This window comes from Siniperca chuatsi, linkage group LG7 (assembly GCF_020085105.1).
Source record: "Siniperca chuatsi isolate FFG_IHB_CAS linkage group LG7, ASM2008510v1, whole genome shotgun sequence".
NCBI classification, from domain to species: Eukaryota; Metazoa; Chordata; class Actinopteri; order Centrarchiformes; family Sinipercidae; genus Siniperca; species Siniperca chuatsi.
Genome location: NC_058048.1, coordinates 23,172,283 through 23,190,840, shown reverse-complemented (window position 1 = coordinate 23,190,840; position 18,558 = coordinate 23,172,283). Strand labels below are relative to the sequence as shown.

At 39.7% G+C, this 18,558-nt stretch overlaps 1 protein-coding gene across 6 annotated transcripts in view; it reads right to left on the bottom strand.

Annotated features, from left to right (window-relative positions):
• robo1 (roundabout, axon guidance receptor, homolog 1 (Drosophila)) overlaps window positions 1-18,558 on the bottom strand; it is a 215,283-nt gene that overhangs the window by 139,547 nt on the left and 57,178 nt on the right. For 4 of the 6 annotated variants that reach the window (XM_044202716.1, XM_044202710.1, XM_044202711.1 and 1 more), the window contains one exon: window positions 498-587. The exons of the other annotated variants lie outside the window; for them this stretch is intronic. In XM_044202716.1, coding sequence (XP_044058651.1) covers window positions 498-587 — 90 coding nt within the window. The remainder of the gene's footprint in view (window positions 1-497; window positions 588-18,558) is intronic. 6 annotated transcript variants of the gene reach the window in all.

Genomic DNA, 18,558 nt, shown 5'->3' with positions numbered 1-18,558 from the left:
GTACTTGGAGTTACGCTATGTGCCTCCTTTCCCCACAATTCTCCTCTTTCAACACTCAAAACTAAGAAACCCTTAGCAGCAGTCACACCATAAAGATCATGTTTGAATATATATTAGCCATAGAAACATGTGGAAACTGTTGTCCGGCACTGAAGCTTATTTATTCTGTCTTTTAACTGTGGGGGAAATTCTGTTGAAAAATGAGAAAAATGTAAACAACTGGCTCCCCCAAGTGCATTTTGTGATCCCTTTTCTCAATAAAGGGCTAATATATAACAGGTCTGTGTGATAGACAACACATGCTCTCTGTTTATATGTGAAATAAAGTTTTGCATGAAGAATTAAAAAACATCTAACTATATACTGTTTCTTTGAAGAAGTTTGATGTACTAAATAACCCAACGTCATTTCTTCATCTAGGATCAACATGACATTTCCCAGGGGTTATGTATGTATGCAAGGACACATTAAGAATCATGGGAAAGCAGCAGCAGTACCTGTGTAGCCCAAAGAGTTGTCATCCTCATGTTCGGTGGTGGGAGCTGGTGTTGCCCCTTCGCTGGCTCCATCCTGAGCGACTCTCGTCTCTGTCAACAATAACACCACAGGGACTGAGAACCCAGACGCATTATGTCCATTTTCCCCACCCATGGTCCAGATCTCCAGCCCTCTGCATCCTTGACACAAGCAGAGAGCGAACGCACAAAGAAGTGTCGGGCTCCATCCTTGTAAACTCTCTCTCTGGCTGCAGACTCTAAACACCCACATTGCAGTAAACAACTAAACATCCACAATCCCAACTGTGTGTAATCCAAGTGTGTCTGGGGGAAACAAAATGATCATTTCAGACACGCATCAATCAGTTGTTGGGTATAGATCCATCAGATTGATGTGTTGATGCAGGCTTCAGCTTTTTTCTCTGGACTCAGCAGGAGGTTGTTCTGTTGTCCTGAGTTGGGCTTGAGTGTAAGTGTGTGGGTGTGAAACAGAGTCATCTCTCCCGTATCAACGGCCATAAGTGGCTGCACCCCTAAGGGAGCACATGGGCAGGACAGAGGAGGGCGGGCCAGGGCGCACTCTGCATGATTGACAACGCCACTCTGCATGCACACACACACACCGTGCACACAGTCCTGATGCAAATACAATGATGCGCCATTAATTGCTAATCAGCTCCTTTTGATTCGGGCCCGTCTTTGTGCCTGTGTCTTCTTCGGAGTGACAGGTTGAGTGTGTGCGACAGGAGGTGTGAGGGCGGGACAGTGGGGGAGACAGGAGGTCAACTGTGCCCTTATAATGACTCTGTGTGAAATAAATCAGACTCAGCCATGCCCATTCTCTTTGTGGCCTACTGACAGAGGGTTAATTTGGGCCGGGTGGTTGGTGTGGGGGGTAAGAGGAATCTTAATCAAAGAGGATCCAACCCCTTTAGCTAACTGAGTGGCAGTCTGTCGGAAGTATCTGTTTCCTCAATGAGATCTGGCATCACTTCTGATAAATAGCAGACGGGCAGACAGAATCGTTCATTGGAGAGTACTTTAGATCACCGGAGTGTGAAGAAGAGGGTGACCCGTCATTTCATCTGCCCCTCCCACCATTAGACAACTGACAGCAAAAATCTAAGCAGACTTTTCAAACACAGTGATGACCCCAAATCCAACATTACAAATGTGTGGGACTCATTAATAATAGTAAACACAAAAAAGACATTCAAAATGCAGTGATCACGTCCCCCCTGTTGCTACTGTAGTGTTGCAATTAATGTGACAGTTAAAGGGCCTCACACTGGGCCAAACCTATTATCTGGCACTTCTCTGCCTGTCTGTTTATCCAAACAGCAGAGTTTGACTGACAACAATATAGGAGACCAGAGAGTCTGAGTCTCACAAAAATAACCATGTAGATTACTCAGTCATGCGCATGAATGAAGTGCAATGATACACATAACACATGAGATGAGAACATGCTTGACATGAAGAAACACAGACATCAAGCAGAGTCTGATGTATTGTCTGACACTTAGAGCAAGACACCAGTCAGATATATGTAGTGTTTTCAATCTGTTCAAAACAGACAAATTAAACACAAATGCAACTGAAAAAAGTAGTAATTATACGATGGAACAAGTATCAAAATACAAATCTGTTCAAAAACAAGGAGTCTTATTTTTCTTTTTGCAAAAAGTACACATACTACCACTAACAACCATGTACAAACCAAAGGTCATACACCTTTTGTATTTGATTTGATCAAATTTTGTCTTCCAGTGTTGGACCCACTGATTGACTAGACATAATCGTCTCATCAAAACACTGAATACATATTAAGCCTATAAATAGAGAATGAAAGTTAATTCTTGAAATTGGAAATAAATTATAGTTATCCAAGGTCCAATTTGTCGCTGTTCTGTGAAAACCATATATATCCAAAATGTGTCCAAAAGTGTCACATGAGATAAGATAAATAGCCTTGTTTTCAACTTTGTGACAACGCATTTTTAGCTACCCCAGAGTGTTTAAATAATTTAGCCCAAGAAGTAGGATACATTTTTCAAACCATAAAGAAACACATCCTCCAGTTTATCTGAAAAATTCAAAATTGCCAAATTTGGAGATTCATGGTTTTCACCGGATAGCAACGGCTTATTCTGGAGCTTTCAACAACATTACAACATTACACTTACAGTTTTTATGAGCAGATAGAGTTTGCTCTGCTGTCATGGAGATGGTCTTCATTGTCTACATACACTGATGAAGACAGCGAGATGTGGTTGGAAACTACTGAAAGAGCTAGTAAGTGGACTTAAGATCATTTTCTTAAAAGACATTTAATAAATGGCAGAGCCCTCATCAAAACTAATAATAAAACTTAATTCATATAAATATTACTATTAGAGTACAATTCTTGACAAAGTGCATTTGATCTATTTTGCCTTCAAGCCTTGTATATACTGTATGTGCTCTTTATGGCTTCATGTGGACTCTTCCTCTGTCTGATTCCCTGGGTGGTCCACAGTCAGAGGTCCAATTAGAGACCACTTCAGAGGTCATTAACAGGTGGCGTACCCAGCTGCCCCTGGGGCATCAGGATAGAAAGCCAGGACTTTAATATTGTCTCACTACCCCTTTTTAGCCCAAACACTGCACCCAGCCCCAGCTCCCCTGTTGGCTAATTAATGGGGCACATGTGCAGATAACTGACTGCTTACCAACAGATACAAAGCCCCCCTCTCCCAATTCCTTCTGGGCCCCAGACTATAAGTGCTGGCCCCCGAGCCCTGCTCAAACATGAGAGCATGTCCTCTTTTCTGGATCGCAGGCCTTTCTTTATGGATAAATCCACAGGGTGCCATGCAGACTTTTGGCTCTGTTTCTATGCTGTGGTCATAAATTATGAGGTCTACTCTAACTAGATTTGACTTGAGTAGTTGTTTGCAACACTGTGGCTATGTGGACCCAATCAGCACATGAGCCCCTGTACAACCTGACATGACAATAAACCTGATGTCTAACTTATTGCCCCTGTAGTCGAGGTTCTTTAGTTTGACAAACGCTGGGAGCTCTTAATAGATGTGAATGAAGAGGCTGGAGAGGCTAGCTGTTGTCTCATTGTTATCTTGTCATGTATTGGCAGCAGCTCTACGGCCCTGGCAGCTCAAAAGAAGTGATGGATGGGCTTAAAATGATGAGTGTGGGGAGTCTGACTCTGGGGCTTGTTAACAGGACTGACTGATTGTTTGCTGTAGGACAAGTTCCTTCACACAGCCTGATCAGAGGGCCGGCATATTTCTGTAACATGACCTCAAGCAATTTCAATGATTAAATTGGTTTCTTGGAAAATGTTTTCCCCTAACATCTGTTTACTTTTTCGTCTGATGACAGAGAGAAAATATGAATAGCCAATAAGAATGCTAATGTAGGGCAAAGCCAATGAGATTTCACTTCTTTAATTTTTAGCCTTGATTCTGCAAGTTGAACATTTGAACAAATGAGGTCCCTGCTCCTGTATATATAACCCATAACACCATTTTAGGAGTATCTTCATCATTCTGAATCTGGATTCAATAGTCTTCACCATTATTGAAGACAGACAAAAGAAGACAAACAGTAAAAAAAAAGCATTTTTCAGCAGAAGCTATGTCCGCTTCATCTGTTTCCACAGCACCATTAAGCTAATTTCCATTTTGATTACACTTTCTTTGTTTTCTGCATGACTAATGGAGTTTTAATCAGGCCTTGAGATAATACATTCATGCAGTGAGTGCACACTACTGCAGATAAAAAGAAAAGGACAAAGTCAAAGTGGAGAAGCATTTTTTTGTCTATAACTCTTAAAATAACTCAAAAAAAAAAAATCTTTAGAGGCAACAGCCACATTTAACCAAAGCCCTTAAGATTCAGGTCTAGTGATGAATAACATACTTTGTGAATAAGGGAGGAGGAGTGTATCTGCCAAAAATTAAATAACTCAAATATCAAGTAACCCTAGCATTGGTTTAAAAAGAAAACCATGATGCATACATCATCTCACTAGTTGTTGTTGTTGTTGTTATGATAAGAAAAGCCAGTGGTGGAAAGACATTACACACCCCATGACTGCATCTATGTGAAGACATGGTGTCCAACCAAACTGTTGAGACGCCTTTAAAGGAATAGTTTGACATTTTGGGAAACACCCGTATCCGCTTTCTTACTGAGAGTTAGATGAGAAGCGTAATATCACTCTCATGTCTGTATGTTAAATGTGTAACTGGAGTTAGCAGCCGGTTAGCTTAGCTTAGTACATCGACTAACAAAAACTGCCTAGCCCTGCTCACTAATTTAGCAGTGACATCCTGGAGTTTCTGCTCACAGTGACTACAAGACCCCAGAAAGTTACTGCTACTGGCCAAGAAATAGGATATAGGAAAATAGGGATTTGGACTTTTGGACATAACCAGGCTAGCTGTTTGCCCCTGTTTCCAGTCTTTATACTGAGCTAACTGGCTGCAGCTTAATATTTACCGTTTAGACATCTAGGCGTTTAGGTATCTATCTACTCATCTAACTCTTGGCAAGAAAGTGAATAAGCATTTCCCAAAATGTCAAACTATTTTTAAAGGCAGGAAAAACACTGGATTCGCAGTATGAAAAACCAAGACACAAATCATTAAGTTTTGCTGCAGCTGTCGTGAGAAAGTGGAGTAAATGACACACTCTTGCGCACACACACACACACACACACGCGCCCGCACACACACAGACACTTGGCATCAGCTCTTCAGACCGATTGGCTCTTAACTTTCATCATGTACTGTATGAAACTCTGCCTCCACAACCACTGTAAAGTATATTAATAGCTAATTGATGATACCTTTAACTCCAGGCATGAAATAATTACTATGCCAGAGTTGTGTACCATATTATAAATCACTTAAGATGGAAACATTTAGATACCATTATATGTATCATTACTGTATATATTTTAGGTCACACCGCTAAGCCCTACTCATACCCTGGAAATAAAAAAGTAATTTTTATGTCTGCATTATAACTGCCTATAACTTGATGGGGTTAATATATAATTTATTAACCAATTAAAACATAAAGTCTGGATATTAGTATGCTGTAAGAATGAGTATGGCTTACATACTGGAAAATTAAAGACACATTTTATGTGTAAGTTTGTGTATGTGTTACTGAAAGTAAGTGGAAGAAAGAGCAAGAGAGGGGGAGATTTGATTATGTCCCAGCCCCAGTTTAACTTTACACACTGCTATTATGTTTTCAACAGCTATTTAAGATTCTAGCCATGGTAGTGACAGTGACAAACTGCAATAATCAGGACTATATTAGTTCCCATGATGGTGAACTGCAGTGAAAAGCAAATTTTAGCAAATGTTAACATCAACTGATTTTGCAGATATTTTCCACAGAACCCTCTGATGTCCTTAACAGTCACAGTTTCATTGCTCATTGCTCCAGCTGGAGCAAACATCAGTGCAATGACAAACACATAGCCATTTTGATCCGACTTGCCAGTTTGTGAGTGAATGGATGCACACGGGATTTTGTTGTTGACAGTTGCACTGCAGTTGTGTGTATTGCATCTCTTCCCAAACACGGTTTCCTTGGTTACAAAACCCACAGTAAATACATGCACGTCAATCCTCCAAGTTGGAATGTGACTCATCTCTGAATGCATGATCGGTTGATTGTGGTTAAATAAAAGTGCAAATGTCAAGGAAAAAATATGTGCCAAAAGTCACTTACTGATAGATTTGCTTGGAGGGCATCAGCAACCAGCCACAAAAAAAGAAAACAGAGAGACAGTTCCAGGACAAATAGTGCTGATTGGCTTCAAGGGTGCTAAATATTGCATGGTCACTTGACTGAACTTCTGTGTGTAATTGTTCAGTGCCAAGCAATGAGTTAGCAGCTCACACAGAAACGGTCACAGCTGCTGTCAGGGCAGTTTTATCCCTGGTGAGCATGTTAAATTGAAAGAAGGGATTTTGTGAAACACTTTTCACGGATATCCCATTCCTACACCTTTACATTACGTAGCACGTATTATTATGCCTACTTGAAGCTTCTCAGCTTTGTTTAACAACACTGATGTCAAATAAGTTCAAAGCTTGCAAGGAGTTTGAACTTGCTCTGACATCCCGGTGGAGCTGAGGCAAGCATCCTCCAAGCTGCCAAAAGCCCATATGTCCATCTCTATGACACTGGGATACTTTTTCAGCCCAGAGAGAAACAGACTGAAGGAAGGAGAATGGAAAGAGAGAGCGAGAGAGTTCTCTTAGGTGAGAAAAATGAGGTCTTTCAAGGATTTAAAGTGCTGTAGCCAAGGTGAACAGCTTCTGAGTGCTTGTTATGTATCAGTCTGATCTGGCGTCTGCAGCTCATAGTCATGACTCATAAGCAGCTTGTCGGCATCCACACCACCACAGCCAGCAGACAAGTGACCTTCTATGACTTCTTACTTTAAAACCTGCTCCTTGAAAGTACTGTACCCTGCACTCCACTCAAATACTGTGAGATTGTTTTGCATTTGGAGGTTATTTGACTGAGTAATGCTCTGATACTTTCTCTTGTCCTATATCTTAAAAAATTCACCATTGTTTTTCACTACCCCAATTACAAAAAGGACATAAGATAAAAGGAGGGCAAAAAGTCACATAAGAGAAATTAGAGGCTTATGACTACGACAAACTACAATGATGCTCCCTTTCCCTGCTCTTTGATTCGTACATGTTCTCTAAACACAAACACACACATGGACACACACACTAATTCAACGGGAAAGGAAAGAGCCCTCAAACTGAATTCACATATGTTTTTTGTATAATCTTTGAAAATTCCATCAATATGTTAATGTGAACAATTCTTTCCCAAACCTAGAGACCAAAAACCAAGCCTCTAATCTGTCATCCCTCCCAGCAACATTTTCTGGTACTGTTCCATTGACAAAGTCTGACTTTCCAGGCACAAGGAAAATTTCACTTGATCTTTTATACTTAAATGAGATGTATTCCAAAGTAGTGGTTTTCAACCAGAAAATGTCTTGATTGTGTATTTAAAATGTAACTGTCCTGGTTAGGTTGGAGAAATTTTGCTAATTTTCTTGAACAAAGATGGAAAGACTTGATAGTTGTTTATCATCCCCAGTTCACCTGTGCCCTCAGTGCCTGACAGTGCCTGGTAAATGCCTCAAGGCTGTTTGTGCCATTAACGCGAGCCAAGGGGAATTCTGCAAGTTTTTAATTAGAGATCCAGATAGAGGAAAGGATCCACCAGTGATGTATAACCTTCACAGACTTTGATGTGATAACACCCGGCTTTCAGTTCACACTAGGCACACCTTTTAATCTCTTTCTTCTCTCAAGCTGTGTTATGGTCAAAACAAATGAGCAAACACTAAATGCACCCTGGTTTGGCAATGTTTGCTGAATAGCTCCACTGACAGTTATTGCTTCACACTATAGCTTTTTCCTGACCTCTTCAAAAAAATTCAATAGACAATAGAGCTGCTATTGAAGAATATGCCCATACATATATTTATTGGCATATTTTATTTATCTCCAGGGTCTCTATATATTTTGTCTTCCAGCTTCACAAAACGGACCCTTGATCATGTATCAATTTGACATTCAAAAAAGACAAAGAGTCTACAACATGCTAGCAGCTCTGTGAGGCTGTACTTACTTGTACTTAGCTAAATGCTAACATCATCATGCTAACATGCCCACAATGAAATTCTAACATGCTGATATTTAGCAGGTGTAATGTTTAATGTTTATAATATCTTGTGTTAGCATGCTAACATTTACTAATTAGCACTACACACAAAGCACAGCTGAGGCTGATGGGAATGTCATTAGTTTCGCATGTAAACCAAAGAATTGGGCAAAATAACAAAAATATAATTTTGACTTGGTGGCGCTACATGAAAAATCAAGTGATTACCAAAGTTGTTACAATTGATCCTGAGGGGAACATGAATGTCTGTATTAAATTTCATGACAGTACACTTACTTGACTTTCTAAACTAGTGCTCAAATTATGAAAGCTAATCATTGCTCCATGGATCTGCTATGGTTGTTGTTTAGAAACATGCAGACAAGGTACTTTGCACACAGCAGTTTAGTAATGACTTCATGATGATGTTCATTTTTCTGTGATTGCCTGTGTCACAGTTCAGTCACCATCTGATCTGAAGTCAAGCAAATTGAACAAACAGCAGGCGCTATCTCCCATTCCCAGCCCCTCTCTCCCTCAGTCTACACACACACTCTCATTCTACCACAGATTGGTGCTTGACAGGGAGGAACATGTGTATGCTAATTTACTGGAGCACACACCAACTATTCACAGTCCAATGAGAGAGTGCAGATAAACCACCTTATGCTCTCAATATGTCTAGTTCTGATTAGAGGAGATGGAAATGAGGCCCTGAGAAGATGTGTGGTGAGAACATTGCAGGCATGCAGCCAGTTTCTCAGCACTCCTGAAGAGAAAGCTAACAATCTCAGTAGACAGCCAGATCAATACCGACAGCTTAGGTAGCAGAGACGGTGCCAGATTCTCAGTGCTTCTTGCTACATGTCCACAGATGTGCAAAGTAGTTGGTGAGACCACAAGGGGACCATAAATACAGTCCAACTCTGCAGGCTAACATGACAAGCATCACTCTTCTTTTGTTGTTCCAAGTTACTACTTAGTTTACAGCTGGGAACAAGGATGACATGTCAGTAAGCCTGTGGCACTGGTCTGTGTGACACTGGATAGGGATACTCAGACACTTCTCATGTGTGTCTAACAGTCATGCACAATTTGTGATATCAGTTTTAGTCCAGAAAACCCAGGGATCAGTGTTTCAAACATCCACTAAGTCACTGGAAAGGAATGTAAGAGAAGTTGTTGGTAAGCCAGCTGAGATTAGACCCATTCATGGTCTCATCTGTTGTAAAAAGAATGCCTTTAGCACTGGCAGGATAGTTGTGTTGTGCTAAAAGAAAGACAAATGATGTGTTAACATATACAGAAATGAAATTCATTAGGTTTGTTGAGTGAAAAAAGGCTTAGGATGAAGGAAATGTAGTCTGTATCACCTAAGGCAAGTTTTGAGTTAAGATTCTTAAGGATGAAGGCTGGATCAAGATTTACAATGTGAGAACTCACTGTCTGCTTTCTCTGACAGGTTAAGCCATACATGTCCCCCCATGGAATTCAGAGAAACTGTAAAGTGGTCAAGTTTAATTTTTTGAAAATGTCCAGAGGCTTTTAGAAGAAGATATCAATTCAACCCCTCAAACCCCTCAAAAGGTAAGAAAATTACTATTACTGAACAATAATGTATATGGCTGCTGACAATATGACCTCAAATATACTTTTAAAACAATACCCTTGCATGCAATCCTTCCAACTGTCACCTCACTAAATCAAAACTTGTTTCCACCTGATATCCTGCCAGGGGATGTTCAGATGACGACATAATTATAGGTTATAAAACAATTCATAATATTTAATTACGCATTTCCCCTAACTCATTTAACATCTTGTCAGAGAGATTTACACAATTAATTCTCAAGGATATATATCTTTCAACATATTTATTAACCTTCTACTTAATATATATTTCTTTATGATAATCATCAATGTAACATAAGTTGGTCTGCATCTGTGAAGACAGCATAAAGTGAGAATTTCTGAATACGGCATATGGACTGCAGAACGAGTCATATGCAAGTGTGTATATGGAAATGGCTGGATACCAGCTGTCATATCCATGCCCATAATTCATATGGAAATTACATCAAAAGTGGCATCATATGGGACCATATAAAGTCTTGTTTATTATCTTGGTTAGTTAGTTACTATTGTTATTTTTTATTCTCTTATTGTGTTACACTGCTGTTATGATCATCTTCACAGGGAAATTAAACATTTCCTTTGATGTTTACTCTCAAATCAGTAACTCATGAAATCTAGATATAGCTGCTGATATTACCCAAAGAAATACTTTAATATTATTCATTTCCCAAGAACTACTAGTGTCAAATAAACCCTACAGCGATCTTCTCAGCCATGAGGATTTTTGCTTGCTACAAAGCAGTGGTGTCACATGACACATGGCAATGCCGAGGCCAGAGGCTGTGAGAAGCAGATCGTAAATCCCGAAAAGGCAAAAAATGCAACAAAAGACAAAGTGCAACTCTCCACACCTCCTGTCAAGGCATCTTACAGCCCTCCCTTCTGTCACCCCTTCACCACACAAAATCAGCCAGATTTATTAGTGGCAGGTGACTTTCTGGATTGCAGCTGGGTTATGGACCGATGTGCTGCAGAGCAGGGTATTACATTACCATCTGTTTGTGTTAAGCTCAGACACATAAAAAAAAGAAAATCAAGTCCATTTTTATTCCAAAGAAACTAGTCATTCTGTCATTGAAAGTTGAGAATGTAAAAAGTGGTCGCACACAATACAATGCCGAATGCAACTGTTCATGCTTTATTGCAGTAAATCCACAGCATTGTAAATCATACAAGACACCAACAACATTTGTGTTACATTCATGTGTTCAAGAGGGCTACAGATGGGGAAACGAATGCCACGGTGTCAGACATCTGGTGGTAATATGTCCAATAGTGCCTTCATGTGGTGTAGGACTATTTCTGTGCTGGTTTACTTTTATCCTGCAACAGTGTTGTATTCTCAATGCTAAACAGGTCTGTTTCCAGCATTATAGAAGAGAGTGCAAAATTAAGTAAGCACATACAACAATGTGGTGACATAATTCAAAACTCGAAGTAAAAGAAATGCAGTGGCCAAATGATCAAATGTATGTCATTTTAGCTAATCACCAGTCATTTTTTACCCACAGTCTTTTCAAAATGAAGATACAAAGACTGTTCAGTATAAAAACACTGACCTTGTCTCATTCCAGATTTCCAATTAGCAAATTAATTACAGGGGTTCATTTTAGGTTTTATGGTGTGAGACTCCACTGCCAGTTTTCATTAGTGCTGATTAGTGCCACTGCTATGGCTGGCCTCTCACTGAGTCATAAGTTGTGGGAGATTCCCTATTGTTCTCCTATTCACACTGCACTCATAAAAGTCAGCAATATATTGCTATCTTGGCATTACAGAGTTGAGTGATACAGCAAGACAGTAAAATCTCATTTTACCAATTATTTCCAGCAACTTTAAACATGTTAAAACAGAAACAAAACCAAGACTCTCACATGGACCTGTTGGAGATTGAATACCTTGAAGTGTAATTTTTTGCAGTTACATGTGAGACAGCCACATATGGTGAGAATGAAGCTCAATTTAGCATTGCGAGTGTAATCTATACTCAACCTTGGATTCTGCATCCCCTTCAATGATGTCAATTGATGCTGACTTCAAACCCAAAGAAAATCTCCTTTCCGTCTGTGTTGTGGAAACAGATGGCTCGAATATCTCCACACAGATGCAAAATACAAGCTTACAGTTAACCATTGTGTTGTGAGGAATGTATTTCCAGCATGACCGTGCTGATGCTGGTAGACAGAGCTGGGGACTGTTGTGAGGAAATGATGTGTGCAAATGCTGTGTCGGCAACGGAGGGATGCTGATGCAAAGACCGTCTCAGTTCCCACCATGGAAGACCAGTCACTGACACAGCTGGATTGTGCTTACATTGATGTGGATCTGCCACTACGGCAGCCATGCGGACAGGCAGAATTGGAATAGTTATTAAGCTGATTTCCAAAAACATTCTGTGGGAGAAAATATGTTTTTGTTTATTCAGCATTGCTTGAAAAGGTTCTTTAAGCCCAAGGATTGTTAAAAAAAAAGATATAAAAAGGAACAATACAATCCTTCAAATACAATGAAAGTTTCAGTTGCTACTCAAAAGTTTTTTCTTCACAGTTGGATGAGGTCTTCCATTAAAATTGTATAGAATTGTCATCTGTGATCACATCAAATTGGTCCAAGTGCAACAGTCACAAAGCAGTAATTTCCCTGCTCCTATTTGACCAGCAGCAGCAATGACCACTTCTGCTTGTGTAGCTCATAAACCTCCACTTGCGTAACTCTCAGCCACGATGCCTCTGGTCATTGGCGTAACCAAAATGTGTCTGAGACAGGCATAACAACAGAGTGCCTTGAGTGTAAAGATGTTCTGCTCTCTGGAGGTGTGAGGCCTCTCCTGTAATTATCACTTCATCAGTGATGTAAAGGAAAAACAGAGGACCAAGAAGATTTTTTTGTCTGGGATGGTAAACAGCTTGCCCCGTTTAGGGCTTTGCTGTGGTTGGACGGTAGACTTTGCTGGTGTCAGCCAGACAGACTGCCTGCCCTATATGCATGCATTTATGTCTGAGTGCCCTACAGTATGTATTTCACATTATCCTGTCCAGATACACCTCCTTAAGTGTGCAAACCCTGACCAACCAGTACAATTCACCAGTGCAGCGATTAACATGATCCCTCACCGGCTTCCGATTCACTGTTTCACATGGAGGACATCACCAAACTGGAGGGAGTGGATACTGCGGTATATATTATATTATATAACACTTGATGATGTCTTTGTTTCTGTTGCTTCAAGGTGCAATTATTATCAAACTTAGCTGCATCTGCTTAGATGTAATACCATAAGAAGCAGCATATCATTGTTTGGGAGTTAATTCATTAACAAAAAGTAATTATTTTTGTTTAAATGTGATGTTTTTAATACATAAATAAAATTTTGTGATTTACAGCCTGTGACACTGTGCTAACCAAACATCAGCTACCCAAAGTTGCTCAAATTCTTTTTATGTAAAATTTAAACTACTCTCAATATATAAAAAGCAACCTTTCACACTTCAGGAACACTTTATTACAACACATTTACACACATCTTATTAAAAAATGTTCACAGCCATCCTTATATTAGTTATAATAAATGGCATTATGCATTGTTCTTTACATCCAACCAATTTGTGATAGTCATTATTTTGACTTTTAACAGTTAACTTCTAAACTTCTGTTTGCCTGTCTGCCACATTGTTTGAGTAGCAGCCAATCTGGACAAATAAATAAATAAAATGGCAGCCACTTAATATCATCGCCACTATCCATATTTTTAATTGTTTATGAATGTGATCTCATGCTGTTATGCAAATGCAATTGCAAATGTGTCACCATGAAAGCTGACAGAAATACCCAAAATGGTTGAAGGTCTACAAAGTGAATGGCATCTAAGTAACGGGTGTCAGGACTAAAACAGAATACAAATGAGAAGTAAAAGCATGTGTTTTTTCCTCCCCATTGTATTTGTCATTTTATGTCTCAGACCCAGATGTGGAAACCAGGGCATTTGTATGCGCAAACATTTGCCTATAAAAATGTTGAAGTGAAAGTGGCGTGAAAAAGGAGAAATAAAACATCAAGGAGTGGTACTATTTGATTTTTAACCTCTAAAGACCTGCCTCTGCTCTTAATGACCCTTGACCCTCCATATCCTCAGAATCCCGGATCCCTGTGCTTTCACTCTGGCCCACGCCTGTCAGAGTCCCAGATTTATGGACCATGTCTGATCACAGATTCCACCTGTTTTTTCACTTCTCTCTGCTAAAAACCTTCAATTCTTCTCATAATTCACAGCATACGAGGTAGTTTACCTTTATGTGAATGCAGCAAACACCCACGTACTGTGTCTCTTAGCACAATACCCATAAACATTTAATACAGTGACTTGCTGTGCAGGATTGTAAAGTGAGCAAAAAGTAACCACAAAACAGGCTTAGATAATGCATTATCAGACGCTGCCTTGTGTGAATGTGAAAATAGCTTATTTTTTACATATACTGAGAGAGTCAGGTGCCTTACATTTTATGCACAGTGTTGAGTAGAATATTCAGATACTGACCCCAAGGCTTGACCTGATTACTGATCTCCACCTTCTCCCCTTTCCCAGCCCAACACACCACTAACCGACCTTCAGTCTTGTTCCTGACTTTGTGTGTGACATGCAGTAATTGAGATTCACGGCTCATTGTTATCTAATTAAAAAATCCTTGAACCTCCTGGAGCCTTGGACAGAGAGAAACAGGAAAGGTGTGATGAAGAGTAGAGCTTAGAGGAGGGAAAGTACAGAATGACTAAAAAAACAGCTAGAAAAAAGGAAACATATGGACCCTGGTGCTCATTAACACCTCTATTAGTGAATTAGAGGGTGAGTATGAATAATTAACCTTTTTTTAATGAGTTGTAAAAATGAGATAAGATTAGATATTTTCAAATATTAGATACGGAAGAGTAAGTGATGGTCATCTTAGAGAAGAAAGAAAGATTTGGACCTGATGCTCATGGGATCCATTCTAGATGTCATACATTACTTCTACAGGCATTTGCAATAATTACCTTACACTGCTGCAAAGGTCTACTGGTTTGGGTTTCTGATGACAGTGTGTCTGTGGTTACAACTGTCTGGACTCCATCTGGCCTCTGACCCAAACCACAGGATTCAGTCCACAGCTCATTAGCACTCATTCATTCCCTCCAACTCCACCAGCCTGTATGTCACTATTGCCATCTATTGGATACACGAGTTCATATCCCTGCATATTCCCATGGAAAATAAATCATGCTAGCTACAGCTAAAACTTATCCAGGCCGAAAACCCATGTATGTAGGCAAAATATACTTTCAACCACACATTTCTAGTTAATTTGTCATGACAATCTTCCAGGCCCTACTATTTTTGCCCCACAAACCACAAATGTAATAAAAGACAATACGGGAATACATCTATATAACTCTCTACATCTTTATTTACTTTTCTTGTAGTAATAAGCAAAAAATATATCCAGATTTTAAAAAGTAAAATGGTCCAGAGTATATCTGAAATAAATAAGCGTCCTGTACTTTGATTGAATTTTGAGAGGCAGCCAGTCATATTTCTGTGGCTTCTATTAGCATCCAGAGCAGAGTAAATCAGCCGTGAATCCTATAATCTTCCTCATCCATCACAAGGATAAGGCTATGTCAGAGAGAAGAACCAAAACCTCAGCAAACAGCACGAGTCTGGTGGTCCGCTCTATGGACTTGCAAGTACAAGTTGGACCAAAGCTCATATTTATGCATGAATACTGTAAATATACTGTATTAATTATGAATGATGATGTCATTTGGAAAGAGGGTCAGTCCATCTGCTTGCAGCAACACAACTAACCCACTCCTGAGTACTCTTTTAACTTGTCCAGCAAATTGCTGTAAGAACTCAGAAGGAGAAGATGTGAAAAGCAGTGAGTAAAGTTTTAGAACTTAAGGAAAGGATTGCACAGAGGGACATATCTAAGCTGTGTGGACTCGAGGAGACAACTTGTCACTAAAAATAGAAAATGTGATATTTTATTTATCATATATGCACACTCACACATGCCCATACACACAGAGGAACACATGCGCATGCATATACACACACTTACAAATCCCACTTTATGTATTAGTCCTACTGTGGGTTCATGTACTAGCCAGTGTGTGTGTGTGTGTGTGTGTGTGCATGTGTGTGTGAGATGTTGAGACAGAGAGATAGAGATTGTGTGCCTACATGAAGTATAAAAGTGCACATCTTGCTCTGTCAGAGAGAGAGCCTTGCACAGTCTTAGAAGAGATTTTGTGTCAGGTAGCAAATAATAGCTGGTGACATTATCACTTATATCAGCAGACTGCCCTCATGCATATCACTGTATTCTTTGTGGGCTGCCAAATGGAACTTTTGTGTGCAGACTGCAGCATGCCACATTCAGTATCCAAGAGACTAGTGAGATAAACCCATTCACATTTTTATAGGTGACGTTTTAGTGGTTATTAGAGATAAAGCATTTTTTCTATATGCTGGATAAGGTGACAAGATTAGAAAACACTAACCACGAGAGAACGGTTGTGGTGATTCTATCACAACCTGGGCTGGGATGCAATACAAAGAAATGAATAATAATAATAACACACATTTTTATGATGTTAGAATGCCTCTGACTCCATCCAGTGTTGTATTTCAGTTTTAACCGGAGCAGCTTCTTCCAAAATAAATATGTTCCTATTAAAAGTTATGCATACAGTCGGGTTCAAGTTCATAGTGATGCCATACAAAGGCTTTCTTATGCATCAAATATTGTGGGAACATTTAAACCTGCACTAATGGATTTGTTGGCCATTTTGGGGCAGCAGAAACAAGCTGTAAACAAAACAGTGACATATTATCACCTTTTAATTTGATATTGCAAACTTATAGTAGCAAACAGTTGCGTATTTACACATCAGAGTAACATCATTCATTTGGAATTGTGTTTCTGGCCAAGTCCAATTTATCACACTCCTTTTAGCTTTGGTTTGCCGCCCACCAAACTCTTGAGGGAAATATCTGGCTTTTTAGCAGCTATATGCTCCACTATTTTTACAACTGAAAACAGCTGCCTGCTGCATCTGGAAACGACGATGAGAGTGGTGAGAGAAAACCATAACAGTGAGGTTGTTGGCAATAAAGCCAAGCTAATTCATATACATATAGTCATTTGATCCATTGTTAATTTAAAAACACTGATTACAGCAGCTTTAAATAACAAAGCTGTAAACACCTAGTAGCTAAAGTTGCATTGATAATTACGCCAGGCCTTTGTCAGAAAACTGTTTTATGTTTGAAATGTGTTCTTGGATCCAGAGCTTTAATCTAAAGCAGGGCTACACACCTGTGTTTCCAGTGGAAGTTAACTGAGTGAAACTTGTTAACTGCATATTAATGTTCATGAGTGTGTGTCTCTCTGCTCCATGTTTACAGAGAAGTGTTGGTTCTGGTAAAGGATGGCGCAGACAGGAGTGCCTAACCACACCATGAATTTATTACTCCTGCTCAAAAAAATGCACGTTATCAGTAAAGTTCATTGACAGGGAGAATGTACACCAGCTTTTGTATCAAGTACTGTATGAGCAGTGTCTCTGGTGCAAGAGAGTAGAGGTTGGGGTCAGAATATCGGACACCTTTGAAATACGTAACAAAGCTCAAACTGTAAGTAGTAAATTTAGCATATTATTTATAACAGCTACAAATCCAAGTTTTACTTTCTATAGTATATTCTAATGAGTGCACAAAGAGGTTGCTTGTAGAAGTGGTGCAGGTTTTTGTAAAAGTATATAGCTCAAATATCACTTCTAACTTGTAGTCTCTCAGCACAATTTTCTGCTGGTGGACCGGCCAAACCCCAGCTCAAAACCCATGCTCAGAGCTCTATAGAAATCCAGATAGAATATTTTCAAATATGCATTTAGATACTGCGGAATCCATGATTTTTTTAGCAGCAAATAGTGCACCAAAATCCCTAAACATCCTCCCAGTTCACTGTTAACTGAAACTCATCTTTCTGTGTTGAGTTAAACATTATTAACAGTGAGCTGAGAAGAAACAGGGATTTTAGACTATTGTACTTAGAATTAGCAAGTGTATCTTCAAGTAGCCAAAAATAACACTAAACTCAAGCCATTGCCATCTAAACCTGTAAAAGATATCACTTTTCATGTCACCCTGAGACCAGCTCATGTCTCCTTGGGAAGGCAAGTGACCTGCTTTACGTTGACTTAGTGCCTCTTCCATCCCATTCCAGTCATTTAATCTTGGAACAGTATCAAGATAGCGATCTCCCTTTAACCTCCACAGAGGGGACGGACACAAAGGGACACACTCCCCACTTCATCACTCAGCATCAAGCGGTGGTGGCTTGCCAAACAATCCCATTAGCCAGCAGCAAAAGCCTGGGGACAGCAGCTATGTCTCGAATCAACCACAGCTTTCTGTTCATTTGAACATCCTCTCTCCTCCCAACATCCATGCACTCATGTGTCAGCATGTATAATGAACTCACTCAGCTTTTACTCTGAGGAAAAAGGCAGCCCCATCCATCTGAGTAGCTTTTTACAACTCAACACTGATCAATTAATGACTACGAATGAGACCTTGAGAGATATTCATACAGGAATATTAGAGTGATGCTGAGAGAAAGAGGAGTGCAGGGAGAGGGATAATAAACTATGAATTGCAACT